At 37.6% G+C, this 20,299-nt stretch overlaps 2 protein-coding genes and 1 non-coding gene across 4 annotated transcripts; 1 reads left to right on the top strand and 2 right to left on the bottom strand.

Annotated features, from left to right (window-relative positions):
* Nucleotides 1–6,669: 6,669 nt before the first annotated feature.
* Nucleotides 6,670–10,789, bottom strand: LOC109000643. The gene is made up of 3 exons (XM_018977594.1): nt 10,682–10,789; nt 10,536–10,598; nt 6,670–7,371 (listed from the first exon to the last, which is right to left on the bottom strand). Exons 1-3 carry the CDS (start codon nt 10,787–10,789, stop codon nt 6,670–6,672), a joined length of 873 nt encoding a protein of 290 aa, XP_018833139.1.
* On the bottom strand, nt 8,010–8,090 carry TRNAL-AAG. The gene has a single exon. It is a non-coding gene; the product is annotated as a tRNA-Leu (tRNA).
* Nucleotides 10,790–14,074: 3,285 nt separating the features above from the next.
* LOC109000654 (putative phytosulfokines 6) lies at nt 14,075–16,379 on the top strand. 2 transcript variants are annotated; one of them, XM_035685272.1, is made up of 3 exons: nt 14,075–14,284; nt 14,371–14,453; nt 14,540–16,379. In XM_035685272.1, the coding sequence occupies exons 1-3, from the start codon at nt 14,188–14,190 to the stop codon at nt 14,645–14,647; spliced, it is 288 nt and encodes a 95-aa protein (XP_035541165.1). In that variant the 5' UTR covers nt 14,075–14,187; the 3' UTR covers nt 14,648–16,379. The 2 variants fall into 2 exon arrangements, with proteins under 2 accessions (XP_035541165.1, XP_018833152.1); XM_018977607.2 differs by having other exon boundaries at nt 14,082–14,284; nt 14,537–16,373.
* The last annotated feature ends 3,920 nt before the right edge of the window (nt 16,380–20,299 follow it).

Below are 20,299 nucleotides of genomic sequence, written 5' to 3' on the forward strand. Positions count from 1 at the left end.
ATATCAAAGTAACGTACAAAGCACGTTTGCCTAGTTAGATTAAAAAGTTGTTTACAAAAATAATATAATTTTTTTTATAAAATTTGTAAAAATAGTTGATGACATATATAGTTTAAAAGACATTGCTTCAACTTTTATACAAGTAATATAATTAATAAAATATTATAAAGGAACTTTAACAAACAAATTGACCTATACAATTAGTTCTTTAACAAGATGATTGAGTTTGCATTATCAAGATGACGGTATTTAATGGCGTGTTTTGGGCCAAATGTGATTTATTTCAACTTTTTCCTATATATTTTGGCTTTGTATTATATTTTGCTGGATAACTTATAACCTCGTTGAGGATATTTCACTGTTGTGGTTCTGTTTATAAAAATCTGGTACTTATAATTACTAAGTTATGAAATTTATGATTTGGATAGTTATACACTCCAATAATTTCATCTCGTTTTATCTTAATATCTAAATGTAAACAATTTTTAATTTCAAATTTTTAATTTTTTAATCTAATCATTATTTAATCATTACAACTTTGTCAAACTTTCAAATAAAATACAAAAAACTAATTTAGATTTTCTAAATACCAAAACAAAAATTATATTCTAACAATATTTTAACTCTATAATATTTTTATTCAATTTTTTTCTCTCATTTTTCAAAATTCTTTAAACATCTTAACTCAAACCATTTTATTACAATTCGCAAATCAATTTACTACTATTTACAGATCATCTCATCTCATCTCATCTCACTATCCAAACCAGGCCTAACTATTCCACATTAAAAATGAAAAATTTTACTTTGAAAATATTGCCAAAAAAGAAAAAATTTAATTATTAAATAATATCAGGTTTTAAGTCACTACCTAAATAATATAAGATATATTGTGCTGAAGAGGTCAAAAAACAATTTAAATTTTGAATTTGAAAGAGGAGACCTTAATTTAAGGCTCGAAATAAAGATCACGACATACTTGCCAGCAAAAACATTAATTTTTAAATTAGTTAGATGTACAATTAGAAGGCACATATGCGTAGTTCTACAGATACTTCTAAATATTATCAAGGTATTAATTTTAGACCATCTTCTAAGAATCTGACAACTCAGCATCTTTATATTGAAATTTTCTTGTTGAAAATACAGGTCGGTCCATGTTGCAGCTCGTAACTTTTAACAACAAATATCAAGGTTTTGAATATCGTGCCAAATCGGTCGGTATTTATTGTGCTGAAATAGTAACCGGTGTGAGAAAGATAGGTGTTTTATACCGGATTAAATATCAACCATTTCGATCAATACTGGCCAGTTTTCAATGTACTTCTAGTGTATTTTCATAATTTTCACTCTATTTCTCACATCTTAAGATTATTTTCTTAACTTTTTTTAATTCCATTTTCTCGAGAATTAAAAATTAAACCCTACTCCCATTTTCGTGATGAAAATAAGTGATTATTTTTTTTAATAATTGAGTTGAGAACTTGAAAGTATTATTGAGTTTTATAAATTTGTATTTTAATTTTTCAAGACTTGCATTGAAGTTATTTTGAAATATAATTTATACATATATAATTTATTTATTTATATATAATTTATATCAAAATAATATTGATACCAAAATATTTTATTGCAGTGCTTTAACCAAACGATCTTCAAAACGGTATTAAAAACCTTGGGATTATCATTTTTTTTTATAATAAAGTTATATTTTTTATATTATTTTTTATTCTTTCCCTGCAAGGCCATTATGCACACGCACACACAAAAAGTTGGAGAGAGAGAGGAACAAAAGACGGGATTGTTGCCATTAACTTTAACGAAAAAAAAAACGTTAAAAACAAAAATTTCCGTCTCTTATCCGTCTGATAGACACTTTATATATATAAAGAGATATTAAATTGGTGGTTTTGAGTTTGAACTTGACTTCATGACATTGTTAGATAATTGTTGATCAAGTAAATTCATTGTTTCTTACCAAAGAAAGGAAAAAAAAAAAGAAAGAAGAATAAAACAATATTAATCATTTTATAAAATCCAATTTTTTTTATATCTTTCTTAATAAAAAAAAACATTAACATAGGCCATGATTATATCTTGTTCTCCTAGGGCTTACAGAAAATTGAAGCTTGAAGGGCTGCATAAGCTTCAACTAGGAGAGGGATAGGGAACAAGTCACGTTTCATTCTCACGGTAGCTTTAACCTGGCCTTCCCAGTCTCGGATCACTGCCCCCCACCTACCTTGCAATTGATCTTGTCTAGTGCAACATCTCAATTGAATTTAAGTTTACCACGATGGGGTGCTTCCCAATGAGAAGTTGCATTTTGGATCTTTGGAGGCTTATTGGCAGGTTGCTGGATCAATTTTAGTTCCTCCACCATGAGCTGGACTTGTTGGTTGAGGGAGTTTGGGTGCTGGAAGACCTGCTTGAAGACAAACTCATTTCTCCTTTTCCAGACTTTACATGCTGTAATTGCAAAGATGATCATTTCTTCTATCTCTAGTGTCTCAAATAAGGTGTCCACCATATTGCTGAAAGCTTAAGGATGCAGGCTTGATTTCTGAAGCTTCCTCACAATGTGACTCCAGACATCTTGAGCTGATGGGCAAGACCATAGGGCATGTTCAATTGTTTCTGGTTGGCACCTGTATATTGGGCATAAATCCTCTTCTGTAGTCTTTCTCTAGAAGAGTTTGGTTTTGGTAGGCAGGGCATCAAGACAGCCCTCCATAGGAATGTTTTAGTGGCAGGAGGAATATGGAGATCCCAAAGTTTTGTCCATGGTCTAACTTCCATCATAGGTTCTGAGGATTGGCCCAGGCTTTGATCGACCGCTTCAGACTTTAGATAATAGGCACTCTTTACAGTGAATTCACCTGAGGTAGTGCATCTCCAGATCAGTCTATCAAGTTTGGGGTAGGGACTTAGAGGGATTGTCTTGATGATAGCAACTTCTTCCTTGTTGAAAATAGCTTCAACCAGTGATTGGTTCCACTAATTAGTGTGCCTGTCAATGAGCATTTCAACTCTTGAGTCCTCAGGTAAGAATCTGATTGAGCTTTGGTGCTTGAAGGTGGATTGTTGGGGCATCCACTTGTCCTTCCAGATCCTAGCAGACTCTCCAACACCAATACTCCAGATCAGTCATTTCTCAAGCAAATGTATGACATATACAAAAATTTTCCATAGGAAGGAGGGTTATGGCCAGTTTTTGCTTATAAGAATGTGTTTCTTTTGAAATATTTTTCTTTAAGAACCCTCGCAGCAAAGGAAGATGGGGAGGAGATGATTCTCCAGCATTGTTTAGCCAAAAGAGCACAGTTAAAATTTTCAAAATCCCTCATCCCTAAACCTCCTAAAATCTTTGATTTGCTCATCTGCTTCCAAGCCACCCAATGAATCTTCTGTTCCTGAGCCTTTTGACCCCACAAGAAAAATTTTACCAGTTTGCTAAGTTCATGCGAAAACTGCTTTGGCAGTTTAAAGATCCCCATGCTGTAGGTTGAGATTGATTGAATGACTACTTTGATAAGGGTCTCTTTCCCTGCTTATGACAAGAGTTTAGATTTCCAACTTCTGATTTTGATATGTACTTTGTCCAGGATTCCTTTGAAAGATTGGCACCTTGATCTTCCTATTAGGGCTGGTAGACTCAAGTATTTCTCGTAGGAGTTTGTACCTCTGATTCCAGCAATGCTAGTGATAATGTCTCTTGTCTCTTCTCGTGTGTTGCTACTAAAAAAGATTGAGGTTTTGTCTTTGTTCAGCCTTTGTCGAGAAGCTAACTCATAGAGTTCCAGTAGGTGATAAAGCTGATTCCATTCAATTGAGTTGGCCTTCCAGAAAAGAAGTGAGTCATCTGCGAAGAAAATATGATTAATGTGCAAATAATTCTTTCTAATTGGGAGACATGTGATAAGTTTCTACGTTGTTAAGGAGACAACTTAAATTGCAGTGCACAAAATAAAGAGGTAAGTGGAAATTGGGTCTCCTTGCCTAATACCTCGTGTGGGGCAAAAAGGTGGCTGAGGTACACCACTTATGATCAGAGAGTAAGATACAGAGGAACCATTTTTCATAACTAAATCAATCTAGGCAGCTGCAAACCCCATTTTCTTCATAACATATTTCAGAAACTGTCATTCAATACGATCGAACGCTTTGCACATGCCGAGCTTCAAAGCCATGTAACCATCCCTTCCTTTTAATCTAGACTTCATGGTGTGTAGGGATTCAAAAGTTGCTATCAAATTATCTGTTATGAGTCTCCCTGAAACAAAGGCAGTCTGTGCGGGGGAAATGATGCTAGGCAGTATGGTTTCAACCTATTAGCTAAAGGTTTTGCAATAATAATGTAGAAGACATTACAAAGACTAAGTGGCCTAAAGTCAGTGACCTGAGATGGGTTATGCTTCTTAGGAATAAGAGCTATGAGAGTTTCATTCAATTTTTTATCCCATTGGCCACCATTTATAATTGCCAAAACTGCCTCACATACTCGAGGCCCTAATGTGGTCCAATACTCCTAGAAAAATAAGGCTGGAAAACCATCAAGCCTAGGTGAGCCTAGAGGGTTCATACTTTGAATAGCCTCCTTAATCTCATCACCTGTGAAAACTCTGGATAGAAAGGCATTCATTTCCTCAATAATCACTTGAGGCATTGGAGCTAGGCATTCCTCAATTTTGGTTAGGCAGGATGTAGAGAACAGGTCCTTGAAAAACATCTGGAATTCGTTGCTGATTGCTTGAGGGTCTGTTGTCTCTTGGCTTGAGCTGGTGATGATCCTGTTGATGTCATTGTTCTTCTTCCTTCGGCTGGCACACTTGTGGAAATATGCAGTGTTTTGATCCCCATCCTTCAACTAGGCTTGTTTTGCCCTCTGTTGCCATTTTAAGTTCTCAATATTCAACAATGAGTTGACCTCTTGTTTCACCCTCCTTATATATTCAGTTAGGTTACCCTCATTTTGGTCTTGTAGGTAGTAGAGAAGCTCAGTTTTTTCTTTGAGGATCTTTCCTTGGTCCTTGTACTTGGTTCTGCTCTAGGTTTTCAATTCCTATTGACAGGAATAGAGGCTTTAAAGAGTGCCTTGTTAAAGGTCAGTTTGCCTAGCTGAAAAATCTCTTGCATGCTTAATAAGACCTGCACACTACTCCTACTTGGTCTAGGCAAATTCAAATCTGAAAGTATTTTTCTTAGGCTGAGTTGGACATTGAGCTCTGGTCTAAACTAAGAGGGGTCTATAGTCAGATTAAGTGCTAGCTAGGTGATACATTGAGTGACTGTTAAAGTTGGTGATCCATGTAGTGTTTCCACATGCCCTGTTAAGTCTCTCCTTGGTGAAATGCCTCCATTCTTTGTTGTTTGACCAGGTAAAATTGTCACCTATGAATCCCAGGTCAATGAGGTCATAGGCATTTAGTGCATTCCTAAAGGTGGCTATCTGTCTATATGGTCTATGAGGTGCCCCATAATTCTCCCTCTAGTGAGTTATTTCGTTAAAATTACCAAAATCACAACCATGGTGTGTTGTTTGCAGGCTTTAAATCAATCAGTAAGCACCAGCTCTCATGTCTTTTAGAGGTCATGGGGGTGGCCATAGAAGACAGTTAGTTGCCAAGTTACATTCTGTGAGGGATGTTTAATGAAACTGAGATGTGCCATGTGGTGTAGTTCAGAATTTCTACCTCAAAATAAGAGTTCCATAATAAGGCCAACCCCTCACTCCTGCCTCTACTGGCAACACATAAGCAGTTGTCAAACTTCAACTTCAATCTAATTTTCTCCAATCTTTCTCAATTACACTTAATTCTATTAGAAAGACCAAGTGGGGATGCTTAGTCCTCACCAGTTGGTGAAGCTCCTGAACTGTTCAAGGGTTCCCATACCCTCGATAGTTCCAGGTCAAACAATTCATTGGGGCTGGTGGGACTGATTGCATTGCAGTCTCCACCAAACTGTCCTATTTTGGCTTCTTTCAGGATGAAGCTTATGTTTTGGTTTTTGCACATGTTGCTAGCATGTGTGGTGACCATGTCCATAGAGGGTCTTTCGGTATGAGTTATCGAAAGAGGGTTGAGAGCAATTGGTCATGTCTGAGAGGGCTATGGCAGGCCCTCTGGCTTTCCTTTTCCAAGTATTATCTTTCACAAGTTTGGTAGGATTGGGGTTTGTATTCTTGGAATCCCCATAAGTAGGACCAGAGGGGTAGACAGGCATGTTTGACTTTAGGGGGTCTTTTCTTGGTAAAGTTTCAGACATAACCATGTCCTCACCCATAGAAAAGCTACAATGGGTGGGTAGAGGACTTATCTGATTTGGCAAAAGGCTAGGCTTTATGGGAAAGTTGTTTTGGTCTTTAACCTATAAGTCTTCTGAGGGATAGGTCACAAGGTTCTTGGCAAAAGAAGGAAAAGGCTCAGTATACTTGGCCTAGCCCTTTTTGAAAGGCATACCCTTGTCATGGAAAGAGGTATCTGCTGGGTTGATTGAGGCAGGAGCCCTCTTTCCCGTTGTAGATGGAGAGTCTCCATCATTGGTGCTTATGTCATCCTCTTCCATGTGGTTCCATCTCCAGGTGGAGCTGTGGTGGTCATGGTTGGTTGAGCCGCCATATTTTTTAGGAGACGAAACTTTGGACCTGGAGGGTTGTGCACATAGCCACTACCCATGCTGTTCCTTGGCTTGGGAGGTTTGTGGCAATGCTGAGCAGCTTCCTTTCCCATGCATCAAGAGGCCACATTTGAATGCTAGCAAATGTTGTTGAGCTCCAATCTTGAGAAAGCGACCCCGTGGAAGAGGCTTGGTGATGTTAACTTCAACATGAGCTCTTAAGAAACTACCCCATCCAAAACCTTCTGTGTCAACCTCAATCTCGAGAACTTTCCCCAGGCCAGAGGCAATCAAACTCCCAACATCTTTGTTCATCCTTGCGAATGGGAGGTTGTGTATTTGAATCCAAAAGGGTTCAAACTGGAATTGCACCTCTGAGGAGGAGAGGCCACCATTAAAGTCAATAAAACAGATCAGTTGTTGGTCAAAAGACCATGGTCTTCCTTGCAGCAACTTCTCTTTATCTTTGAGCAGTTGGAACTCCAAGAGAAACTTGTTTACTCCAAACTCCTTGAAAGTTATCCAGCCTTCTGAATTCCATACCTTTGCCATGGTCGATTGGAAGGCTTCCTTATTGACAGTCCTGTCGTTGAATATCATGGCAAGGAGCCAGTGCTGCCCTTTGATGCTTGTTGATAAAACTACCTCATCGGGCAGGACAAGCTCTTCTTTCGCATTCTCAGTTAGCTTTAAGGTTTCCCAACGTCGAGTAATATCATCGGTCATCATGCCAACACTCACTTGACTCAGGCTCTGTAGGACACCAGCTTTGTCGAAAACAAAGCAGAGACCACCTCACCTACGTGAGGACAAAACCTCACCCTTTAGAGAGGAGAGGACCTTGTCCAATCATGTGGTTCTTCTTTGTTGGGTCATTAGTGTTCATTGGACATTATAATTTTTTAGATTATTCTTTGATTTTTCATATGTAGATCTATATAGTAAGAATAATGTTATGGGGCCATCTGCTCTTGATGTGCCATCACCATATAGTTTATTAAAAAAACACAAACATAAAAAGGCTAGAGAGAACATAGGATTTCAGTCTCCATCTTTTATATTTTCAGCCTCCATTTTATTTTGAGGATGTTCTTATTTTGATTTTTCTTTTGTATAATAAACCACCGGTACCATGTCAAGAGGACCTTCTAATCAACAAGCTTAAGATAACCTAATAGCAAAATTCATATAAATGCCAAGAGAGTAATATCACGTCTGATAATATTTATCCTATATTTCAGTTTTTAAGTAATTAATAATATTCTTGCAAAAGCAAATCCCAACTATTTTAATTTTACTGAAAATATTATCATCTTTTTTTATAAGGAAAGAAAAGCTTGAAAAAATGCTGACAAAATTTTCGTATGAAAAAAAAAAAAAAGGAATAAGATTGTTGAGAGTGGGATTTGAACCCACGCCCTTTCGGACCAGAACCTTAATCTGGCGCCTTAGACCAACTCGGCCATCTCAACGTTGATGTAAACAATTTCTATACTAACCAAAATAAACTAATTAAGAATATTTCAGAAGCCCACTCGTTTACCAGACGTACGGAATGAATTTTTTGATTTGATGCGTGATATCATATAATGTTACACAGTTGAGTGTGCAGTCTTCGTATAATAAGTTACTATTTTATGTATAAAAGGAGGGCAGAGAATGAGAAATATATAAAGAGTCGGGTTACTCTGTCGTTCTGAGTAGTCCGCTCAAATTTATTGTTTTTTATTTTTTGATTTTTTTCATATTTTTTAATATATTTCAATATAGTCGTGAATATTGTTAATGGACTCCCCATATAGATTATTTATTTACAATATCTTTTATCAGAGATGTTCATAAGTAAATAAAATTAAAAAAAAAAAAAAAAAGTGTCACCAGTTTGCATCAAGATGCAACCTTTAAGTTTTGAATTAGCTAGAGTGCCAAGTGCCAAGTATGGATATTGATGCATGTCTCGGATGTCAGATTGCAAAATGATATGATCTAGGCCAAGAGATTAATCTAATTTCTCCCCTTTATTAGGCTCTAAAACTTGAGATTATTCCACTATACAGAAAGTATATCGGCTTGATGATGTACATTTACAAGCCATAACATATGTAAATATCTCTTTATGTTCATGTCAAATCACACCCCCACCCAAAATTTCAAAAAAAAAAAAAAAAAAAACAGAAGGAAAATGACGTGTCACTTTGCTTGGAAGGTGCACGTACGTACACAAAGTGGAACACAGAAGAGCCATTATTTATTGAGGGGAAATACTTTGGGTCCCGAATTAAGTGTGTCCCGAATGTTTGTTTTTTTTTTTTTTTTTTTTATCTGAATGATTAAAAAAATATTTTTTAATGATATTGTAATTTTTTTATTTTTTTTAAAAATATTTATGATGATTAAAAAAATACATAAAAAAAAAAAACAAAAAAACAAAAAAAATAAAATGTCTATTCGGGACACAAAATGGGTCCCGAATTCGGGACCCATAGCAGTGCCCTTTATTGAGAGGGAAAAGACAGTAAAAGCGCCAAGAGTCCCAGAAAGTAGTGGGCACTTGGATTGTCATTTGCATTGGAGTTTGGAGGCATATTCCCCATTGGTTTTTTTGGTGAGTCTGACAAAGGTCAAAAGCAACGCAAAGCAAAAGTCTGTGTACGTTGGACCTAAGCCAAGCTATAAAGTTTTCTCATCGATCAAAAACGAAAAAAGTGAGCTCCACTCAGCTGCCATGCGGCCATTTTATTACATTTTTCCTTGTTTGTTGTTCGCTTTGTATAAACCATTGGCATCATGAAAATTGAAACCTATATAACTCATCAAAACTATTTTTCCAATTTCACTCCATAAAAGTATTGCTTATATTTACATATTAGAGATCAAATTGGAATGATACATACTTCAATTAGGGTCGAGTAAACGACGGAAAAGAAATATATTCGTTCTTTATAAGATAATATAACATTTGGACAATAGATGGGTCATCTCCTTCTTTGAATGGTGAGGTTTTTCTCTCTACATAGAGGAGTGTCTCTTAGACTGTTTCTAGTCTGAAGAGGGTTTCATAGAGGAGGAATTGACAAAATAGTGGGAAGGCCTTACCTTACAAACTAGGAAAATAAGGAGGTAATATTGCCTTCCTCAATCCTAGACAAGGCCGTGGAACAAGGGAGATGCTACCTTTTTGCAATGATCATAGCATATAAGATAGTTAACAGAGAAGCTTTCAAATTGACCATGTCAAGGATCTAGAAGACTGAAGGATGGATTCAATACACTGAGATGGGAGAGAACATGTATTTGGTTGAGTTTCAAAATGAAGAAGATAGGCAGAGGGTGATCATAGGGAGGTTGTGGTCATTCGATCGATGGCTAGTGTGTTTATAGGAATTTGAGGGCAATATACCACTAAAGGAAATCCCATTTAACAAGGAAGTTTTGTGACTATAAGTCCATAACATGCGTTTGGCATGTATGACACAAGAAATGGGAATTCAGATTGGTGAATATGTTAGAAAAGTATTGGAAGTTAATGCAGATAACCGAGGACTTGGTTGGGGGAAGTTCTTAAGGCTGAGAGTGGAAGTTGATATTACAAAGCTTTGATGAGAGGCACTTTTTTAACCATTGATGGCAAGCAAACTTGGGACTAGTTTTAGTACGAGACTTCCAAACTTGGGTTCCATAGCCAGATTCCCCCCAGCAGGGTCGCTAAGGTGATATTCTCATCTTGTTCGTTCGTAGTCATGCATTCCCGATTAAATTGGGAGAGGTATGCCTTGAGACTTTGGTCGTCGTGCTGTTTGAAAGTCAGGAGATAGGCGGTTGGTCGTCTCTTTTTCCTTCTCACCATGAACTGTGTTAGAAACAGGCGCGCCAACTCACCAAAGCTATCAATGGATCCTTGTGGTAGGGATCCAAACCAAGTCCTCACTTCTCCTTTCAGTATCAACGAGAAGGTTCAACATGCGATCTCGCCCAGGAACCTGTGAAGGTTCATATGGGCTTTGAATGCCTCTAAGTGTTCCAGGGGGTTCTTTGACCTGTCGTATATTTCCATATGAGGGACCTTGGATTTTGGTGGAAGAGGGGCGGCCATGACTTTCGCGCTATATGGCAAGTCAGTGCTGGTGAGCAGTTGATCCACGGAGAATGACACGCCCATTTGTTTGGCCATCTCCGCGTATTTGTCCCTAGGCTCCACTAGCTCTTAGTGCATCCTCTGTCTTTCTTCTTCTACTACATCGACTTCTAGAGCGCGTCAAGATTCGACATGCTTGTCTTGGCTAGGCTTGACCACTACTACCAACTCTTCATTAGCTCTTCGCAACACCTTATACTCCTGCTGAAGAGCTCTTACTTTTACTGTCAGCTTCTTTATTGTGTCTCCAATTTCAATGAGCCTCGCTTCCATGATTTCGGGTTGTTCTTTGTCTCTCTACATGGTCTAGGAGCGTATCATTGCCGACATAAGAAGGACACTTTTTATAGGAAGGATCTCACAAATGACGTCACTGTTGATGTTGTGTTTTGTATCCCGGGCAACCGAACACTGCGACCACGTTGTGCCTGCAATATTCCTTAGAAATGGAGGCCTTGATGGTATGGGATACCTTCGATGCCAAATCAAATTCATTTTCCGTAATGGAGGTGAATGAGAATGTTTGAAGAAGATAGAGTCTTTCTACTCTTTGGAGGGGGTATATATACTTGGTAGTGTGGTCCCAAGTACCTGTCAGCTGTAACTTGTTGGTGTGTCAGACGTGGCCTTGGCGACGGGCGATCTCCTGTCTTGTTGATTGTGGTCGTGCTACTTCGTACTCGGATTGTACTACTATTCTCCCTGCTTTCTGTTAGGCTTCAGGTGGGTCATGCCTGATCATGGCTGTTCAGACAGGTTTGTACCCATTCTTGTTGTGACGTGTTAACCTCGCCAGTCATTAAATGTGGCGTGCCCCTACCCTGTCGTGCCCTTCCTTGTCCTTCCTTGCTTCAGTCATCTGGAGGTGGTAGTGGACGTTTCTGACATTGCGTTTGAGGCTTGTTGGCCATTAAATGTGCTAGGTACTCTTGCTCGTAGCTCCCACACTTTGCGTATACAGCTTTGCCTTGCACCCCTAGGCCACTCGGGCCGGGCCCGAGGGATGGGCCTAGCCCATTCCATCCTTTATCCTGATTCTCCTATCCCTAGGTTGTACAGAGGCCCATCTCCACCTTGTGGGTGACCGAGAGTCTCGAGGCTCCACTGTGGGCCAGGCCCTTGTGTCCCGATCCGCTGGGGGGCGGGGGAGAGGGGGGATAACCTCCCTCACAATAATAGTTCATGAATAATAAATATGAAATCATACAAGTTTATTGAGCTAAATAATGGTTTATATAAGTTCTATTATTTTATAAATCAATCATAATTTTACTTTTGTGAACAATTTATTTATATACAAATCAAGTTGGATTCAAATATAGAATCGATCCTAAGCAACTTATCAAGTAATCTTATTTATTCACAACCCCACTCTCAACCATAATGTGACGTAGTAATGGCGATCTTACCATGCAAGCACTCACAATTCGCAAAACAACGAAACTGCATGGATAGACCAGTTTGACTTATAACTTCTATATGTGTATTATAACTTCTCGTTCTAATAACATAAACATGTTCTCATTCAAGATTATAATTATCATCCTATTTTATCAAAGAATAATGCTAGTATGCTCTCTCATTTTACCCCCTTATTTTGTTCGCTTATGTATTTAATTTGTTTTACTTACTGATTAAGGAAGTGACTATAATTAATGTATTGATCTATTTTTTTTAATTTTTTAAAATATTTAAAGATGTTAAAAAAATGTGAAAAAAAAATAAAAAAAATTAAAAAAGAGGAGTTTTGCCTAGGCGGCATGCCCAGCGGTCACTGCTGAGCGGCAACCTAGCATCACTCTTTACCAAAAGGATTATCAAGAAACAAAAAATAGTATAAAACAAAAAATAATTAAGATTATGTTCAATTTTCCTAATTACATGATTCTGTCTAGAACCATAGCAGACACAATTTCTCGATCTTCCAATTCAATTATCAAGGGAAATAGATTACAAAAATAGCCTTTCAAAATTAGTTTATTCCTCTATCTATCAAGAACTGAGATTCAAATCCCCTAGCCTAAAGGAGAAGCATGATCTCCACCACAATTTAAAAATTGACAATCGTGACATATGAAAAGAAGACAGATGCTCGTATCGTTGAAGTGTATAGTGGAGGAGCATCCCACCATTGGTATAAACAAAATTATCATGATCCTAAACATTAAGTTGCATGCATCAATATATCCTTTCCAGAACGAACCAGGATACAAAGAAAAGTTACATTATATATCATGCCTGGCTACTGAAAATTATAACCTCATCATTTAGAACCTTGTGCTAACAAAGAATTCAAGGCAATGAGTTCTACTAGTTACAAATCAATGTATCAATACATCACTTATCATGAAATTCATTATAACAATAAGAAATCAAAACACTAATATTAATTTAGAATACTATTAAATACAATTTTAGATGAGCAAATTAAGCAAACCGCGCGTATTCTCTTTAAAAAAGAATGAAACCCATTATTAAAAAACGAGATTTCTTCGTGTGAATTCTCAATTTGTCATTTTTTTTTTCCTAAAAGAAATATACGGAATTTGCACGTATAATTTATGTTAATAGTATATTGTATATATCAATGAGACTTGTAAATAAATGCTTATTTATATATGAAAAAATATATTCATCATCTTATAATGTGATATTAGATGATAGATTTATAAGTGAAATATAATAAATAGTCTCTAATTATTTAATATTATATCATGAGATAATGAGAAAATACTACAAATTGAAATGATGAGTAACATCTTTACTTTTTATGCAGATAAAAAAAAGGAGAAAAGTGAAAACATGTGGTCTGATGCCACTAAAAAATTGGGTGGTGTAGCCACTAGCCATGCACTCATGCAGGTTGCTTACATGTTTGGAGAAATTTCAGGCATGGGATTTAAACTTAACTTTATAGAGTGTGCGGGGATGCATTGCTTTTGGTATATTGTCTTTTCATTGTTGAACTAGACGTTTGAAAATCTTGCCCAAGTGTAAGAAAAGCAGTGAAAGGTTTACATGTGATGATGGGCAACAGCTGTCAACATGCCTAAAAAGGTTGACTTGTTGACACTTTCAACCACTGTTACATTGATTTTTGGACTTTGGATTTTTACATGGACCACTATGCTAGACAATGACTAAAGCTCTCTCTCTCTCTATGAGATAAATACATATATATTCATGTTGGGAATCATGGTAGTGGTGTTGTCACAAAAACATGTAGCACAGTACAATAAGATGATGGTGGGTTGGACCCACAATTAAGGTACTGTAACTGCTTACTGCCTTACTCTGGGAGAGCTTCATGTGACTTTCAGAGTTTTGCTTTCTCTGCATATATTTATACCCAACATGATCAGTTGCTTCCTAGCTTCACCCCCCAAACTCCCAACTGTATATGCTTTCAAGCCCTGTGTTCATCTCTCTCAACTATGAAGCGCAGCCTGCGTTCCAATGCTCTTCTCCTCTTCCTGCTGATACTTATTTCCATCTCAAAAATATCAGCCCGTTCCATAGCAACCCAAAAAGGTTAGCTATTGCTTCTGTCTTTGTTTAATCTTCTTGATCTTCTTTCGGTTTACTGCATTGAAATACTGGTTTGGATCTCTTTTCAGGACAGGAGAAAGTGAAGCTCAACGAAATCAGTACTTCTGGAGGTCCTGATCTCGTAAAGTTGGAAAGCAGTGAATCCATGAATGTATGCTTCTCCTGCTACTTCTTCTCTATAAAACTTTGAACTGTGTGTCTCACAATTTCTTTGGATCTTGAAATACTTTGCAGCAGCTCATGGGAGTGGAGGATTGTAACGAAGGAGATGAAGAATGCTTTCAGAGAAGGATAGTTTCAGAGGCTCACTTGGACTACATCTACACCCAGCACCACAAGCCTTGAGACTCCTCCAAAAAACATATGAGTTCCATATCTATTTATTCACATCAGCCCTTTTCTCAATATTTCAGGATATGATGTGTTTCCAGGATGTAATATTTCATATATATTTATATATATATAGAGCTTATAACTTGAATGGGTTTGAGATTGTAATTTCTCGACAATACAATGCAAGTGTCACATATATGTTTCTCATCTTGAGTTTCTAGGCTGATTTTCTTGACCTTGTTGGAATAAGGATCAGACTCTACTTAGTTTGAAATGTATCAGAAAGCTTAAGATCTATTGAGAGATGTAACTAACTGATACAAGATTTTGTTTCAACTTCCAAAAAATTGCACGACGAAAGCCATGCAGAAACTTCCAAAACTTGGTAGGTGAATTGGGGATTAGACACTAAAACAATTAAATAAACAGTTGGCAATGGGAAGTCAGCCATTGGAATTTCATGTTTTCAACTGTATTTACTTTGGCCAATTAGGTTCGATTATACAGTTTCAGTAGAATCCCAGAATTCACATGTAGTGTAAGAGGGGGCCGGGGTAAATTTTTTGTTGAATGTGTTGTGAACATGTTCTGCACTCGTTAATTGATATAATCTTTAAATGTTCTCCAGATTCAACTTAAACTTACCTTAGTTGCAAGTTGCCACCGTTATTTATAGAGTAGGGAAGGGCAAGTTAAGGCCTGTGTAACAAACCAATCCCGTCATTTGAACTCCTATTTATCCTTTTCATCCCGCCTGGGATGCTTATCTAAAGGGAAGATATTTGAATTTTTCTGTTACAGTTAAATCACTGCTTTGTAGACGCACCGGATGCTTGGGGCTTATAGTTATCTTCCAATTGGACTGGCTAGGCCCTAATGTATGGATTATCTTTATCAGGTCCCTAGGCTCTAGTGGCATGCGGACAGGCCCATTGCGAAGAGGGGATGGCGGCCCTTTCATCCTTTCTTGTAGGGGTGTTGCTGTCACTACTCTAATGGGGTGCGCCTAAAAGGATGGTCGTAGTCGATGAGCTACTACTACCAGTGCGAATGCTAACATCTCCACTCTAGGGTATCTGACCTCGGCTCCCCCTTAAAGCTCTGTTGATTAATTATACTGGCTTTTGCATCTTTCCCTCTTCACGTATCAGGGCATAGGACACTGCTTCTGCCATGACCGATAAGTATAGGAGCAGGGTCTCCCCTTGTTTGGTTTGGCTAAAGAGTGGGGGGTGCGACATATACTCCTTAAGCTGTGTGAATGCCTTTTCACATTCAGCATCCCAGTCTTGTATCTTTCGTACGACCCAAAAGAATGGTAGACATTTGTTTGTTGACCTAAACACAAACCCGTTGAGCGCTGCTATTCTCCCGGCAAGCTTTTGTACCTCGTTTAGGTCTTTTGGGGGTTTCATTCTAATGATTGCTTGAACTTTCTCTGGGCTAGCTTTGATTCCCCTTTCTCACATCATGAAACTCATGAATTTTCCCGATTGTACTCTGAAGGCGCATTTCGTCAGGTTGAGTTTCATTTTGTAATGTCGTAACACACTAAAGGCCTCCAATCCTCTACATGATGCGTCAGCTCTTTGCTTTTGAGTAGTAGGTCGTCTCGTCAGCATATATCTCCATGTTCCACCCGATATGTTTTATAAACATTATGTTTACGTGCCTTTGGTACATTGCACTAGCCTTTTTTAAGCCAAAAGGCATCACTTTGTAGCACTATAACTCCCGGTCAATTATAAATGTTGTTTTGTCATGGTCGTTTGTGTTCATTGGGATTTGGTTCTATCCGGAGTAAGTGTCCATCAAATTCAGCATCCGATGTCCTACTATGAAGTCCACGATGAGATCAATTCGAGATAGTGGGAAGCCATCTTTGGGGCAATCCTTATTAAGATCTTTAAATCTGACGCACATTCGCCACTTTCCATTGAATTTTTTTTACAAGGACCACATTTAAGAGTCACTTCGAGTAATGGGTTTCTCCAATAAACCATGCCGCCAAAAAGCAATCGACCTCTTCAGCTATAGCCACGTATTTCTCAGTACTGAAGCTTCTTTTTCTTTGCTTGACCGGCCGTGTCTCCAGGTTGACATTTGAATAATGTTCTATAACGTCACCGTCAATTCCTAGTATGTCCTCGTGACCCCATGCAAAGATGTCTTGGTGTTCGGCAATGAGTTGCTTCAGTTGTTGTTTTTCTTCGTCTTATAGTTTTGTCTTGATTCTCATTGTGGCCCCTGTGCGAGCTGGGTCCAAGGTGATTAGCTAGAGGGGTTCATTGGCCTCACCTTGCTTTAAGGCTCTTTTGTCTTGTGTTTCCACTATATGTAGCATAATCTCAAGAGGAGGAGGTGGGGAATGGCTGCCTATCGTTGGGGATTCGACCATCCTCACATCCATTTCTCCATCTTTGAGTTATTGCACATAGCATGTTTGGGCAAGTGCTTGCTCACCTCGCACTTTCCCAATGCCTGTTTCCGTTGGAAATTTCATCTTGAGGTGATGCGTGGAGGGTATGGCTCTGAGTGCGTTTAAGGTCAATCGCCTAACGATTGCATTATAAGATGACTAGATTTTCACTACAAGGAAATCCGGCATCATGGTGGTCGTATGGGAGCTGGACCCCACCATCACAGGAAGGGCAATGGAACCGCTAGGCTGCAACGTTTCTCCTAAGAATCTTTTCAAGGGGGTGGGCGCTATGCGTAACCTATCTTCGCTAATTCTCGTCTTCACGAATGCGTCTCAAAAAAGGATGTTCGTCGAACTACTGTTGTCGCCAAGTATTATTCGTGTGGTGTAATTGGCTACCACATAGTTACGACCAACACATCATCGTGAGGATAGATTACTCCCTTACAGCCGTCATCACCAAAAGACACAGTATCTGGCTCTGTGGGCATAGGCTTTTCACCCATAGGAAGTTGGGCCGCCTCCAACAAATACTTTGGCAATGGTGCATATTTTCTCGAGTGGAGGATTGTTTCGATCCTGGCTTTGGCATGGGGCTTTGTCGTGGTTTTCCCTCCATTATTTATAGAGTAGGGGAGGGTAGGCTAAGGCCTATGTAACAATCCAATCCCGTCATTTGAGCTCATTTTTATCCTTTTCATCCCGATTGGGATGCTTATATGAAGGGATAATATTTGAATTTCCTTGTTACAGTTATATGAATGCTTTGTCTGCCAAACGCATTGGATGGCTTGGGGCTTATAGTTATCTTCCAGTTGGATTGGCTAGGCCCTAATGTATTGGTCATCTTTATTGGGTCCCTAGGCCCTAGTGGTATGCAGACTGGCCCATTGCGAAGAGGGGATGGCGGTCCTTCCAGTCTGAGCGTGTTAGCAATATCACCCCTTGTGATCACTATGAACATAAAGGTATAAAGGTGTTGGTTTAATTATTGCCGAGAAATTGTCTTTTTATATATAGGGTTAATTACATAAACAATAATTGTCCTTGTGATCTACTCTAAAATGGTCACATTAATTAGTACTAATTGACTTTCTAATTTGTGGAACTTTCCACTAAAAAAAAAAAACTAAAAGCCAGAAAAAAGCAAAAATAAAAACAAAAAATTGATTTTATTTAAAATAACCTATCCTTGTGGGGGAGGGGTGGCGACAATGGTTGCTATGGAGGGTTGACCTCCATCTAGCCACCACTAGACTGCCCAATTGGATTTTATTAAAAGTATAAGGAATAGAAGTTAAAGAAAAAAAGTCGGGAAGTAATGTGACTTCGGAGCCATAGAGATTATATTTATATTTAATCTTGATCGTAAATAAAAAAAAAAAATACTTAGTTTTAATATAAGCACTCTTTTATATCACTAAGAGAAAATGCAACAACAAATAAAATTCCAAACGATAGATCTCCTTCACAACAAAACCAGAAATCAGGACAAATATATATATGCAATCGAAACTAATATTTAAAAAATATAGAAAGAATGAGTTAGAATTTGATGTAGGGTGATCCGAGTCCGAATTTGAGACCGATGAGGCTCAGCTGACAGATGCGACGTTAAAAGCACTGCCCTACTTAGAGAAGGTAAATTAGAGCAAAGTAGGCGGGAAGAGATAAAGATTTAGGTGAGGAGCAACAGATTTGGGCGAGGAAATTTAAGTAAGCTGGAAGAGATAAAGCCTTGGACGAGGATACTTATCTCTCAGTTGGGCGAGAAGACTTATCCCTCAGTTGGGCGATGAGACTTATCTCTTGGTTGGGCGAGGAGACTTATCTCTTGGTTGCTTGGGCGAGGAGAAGTGACGACATCCGTATGTAAACTATAACCTTGGCTACATGTGTCAGAATCGCGCATATGACCCCAATCCGAAAAGCTCTCTTCGACACGCACGTCTTGGTCACCATGCTATGACCTAGTGGGACCCTTTTCGACCCCAAAATCAGCCATTTTTACCTCTGAAATGTCAATTTTAGTCAACTCTTTCATTTTTGCTTAATTTTCTTTTATGCTAATATTTATCTTTAGTAACGATTTTATTCCGGATTCTTAGGCTACATTTTAGTCGTAGTTATCTTATCCCTTATTCTATTGTTTGGCTTTAATTACAATTTTGTCATTCTTTGTTAGCTATTTAAGTTTGGCTTGTGGGTTTCAGAAATGATGATTAATTTAGTTTGATAGTAAAACCTTAATCTGAGAGTTTCTCTTTGTTCACAAATTTTCTCAACCTCAATCCCTAGCTTCCGTTGTTTAAATAGCTGTCAAATTAATCTTTTATTTTGTTTCAACGTCAGAATTTGAAGATACATGTAGCTAGAATGTAGTTTCACTAACTAATATATACCTAATTAATGAGAAATTATATTTGCAGTTTTAGGATGTACAAGTCACAGGCACTCGTTTTAAGAAATTAGCTCATTGCTAATATAATGAAAAAAAAAAAACATGTTTGTAACTAAATTTTAGCTAACTAGTATATTCAATTTCAATAATAGATTAGGGGTAAATGTGAAAATTGAAAGATTACATAATATCGGAATAGTTTTTAGATGACGTGGGTGCGTTTGGTTGTTGAACCCAACTCAACTCAACTCATCTCAAACCAATTTTTGATAGGACCCATTACTTTTTTTCAAATTTTCATAAAAAAGTTAAACTCATTTCAACCTTATTTCATACATTTCAACCTAAAAGGTTAATCTTATCTCAAACTAAAAAAGTTAAATCCATTTTAATGGGACTCACAAAATACTATTATTCACAATTCAATTCAACTTATCTTAAAATCCAAATACAGCCAAGCTCATGGTTAATGCAAATCAAACCCATTTTCAGACAAAGAAGATTGAAAAGAAACAAAAAAACAAACTATTAAGGATAAGAAAGTCCCAAAGATCCCTTGAAAAACTGGAAAGCTTGATGAGCTATGACTTATAAATAGGAAGATGGAGAGATAATGGGCGAAGATTGTTCATTTTATTAGGTTGGAATTTTATAATATTTTTATTCAATTTTTTTTCTCTCATTTTTCAAGATCTAATAAAACATATTAATTCAAACAATTTCACTATTAATTATAAATCATTTTATTACTATTTGCAAAATTCTCTTTCTATCTCCTTATCCAAACATGTTCTTAATCGACCTTATTGTTTTGTTAAGATATAATTGGAAAGTGTTTTCC

This window comes from Juglans regia, chromosome 14 (assembly GCF_001411555.2).
Source record: "Juglans regia cultivar Chandler chromosome 14, Walnut 2.0, whole genome shotgun sequence".
Classification (NCBI taxonomy): domain Eukaryota; kingdom Viridiplantae; phylum Streptophyta; class Magnoliopsida; order Fagales; family Juglandaceae; genus Juglans; species Juglans regia.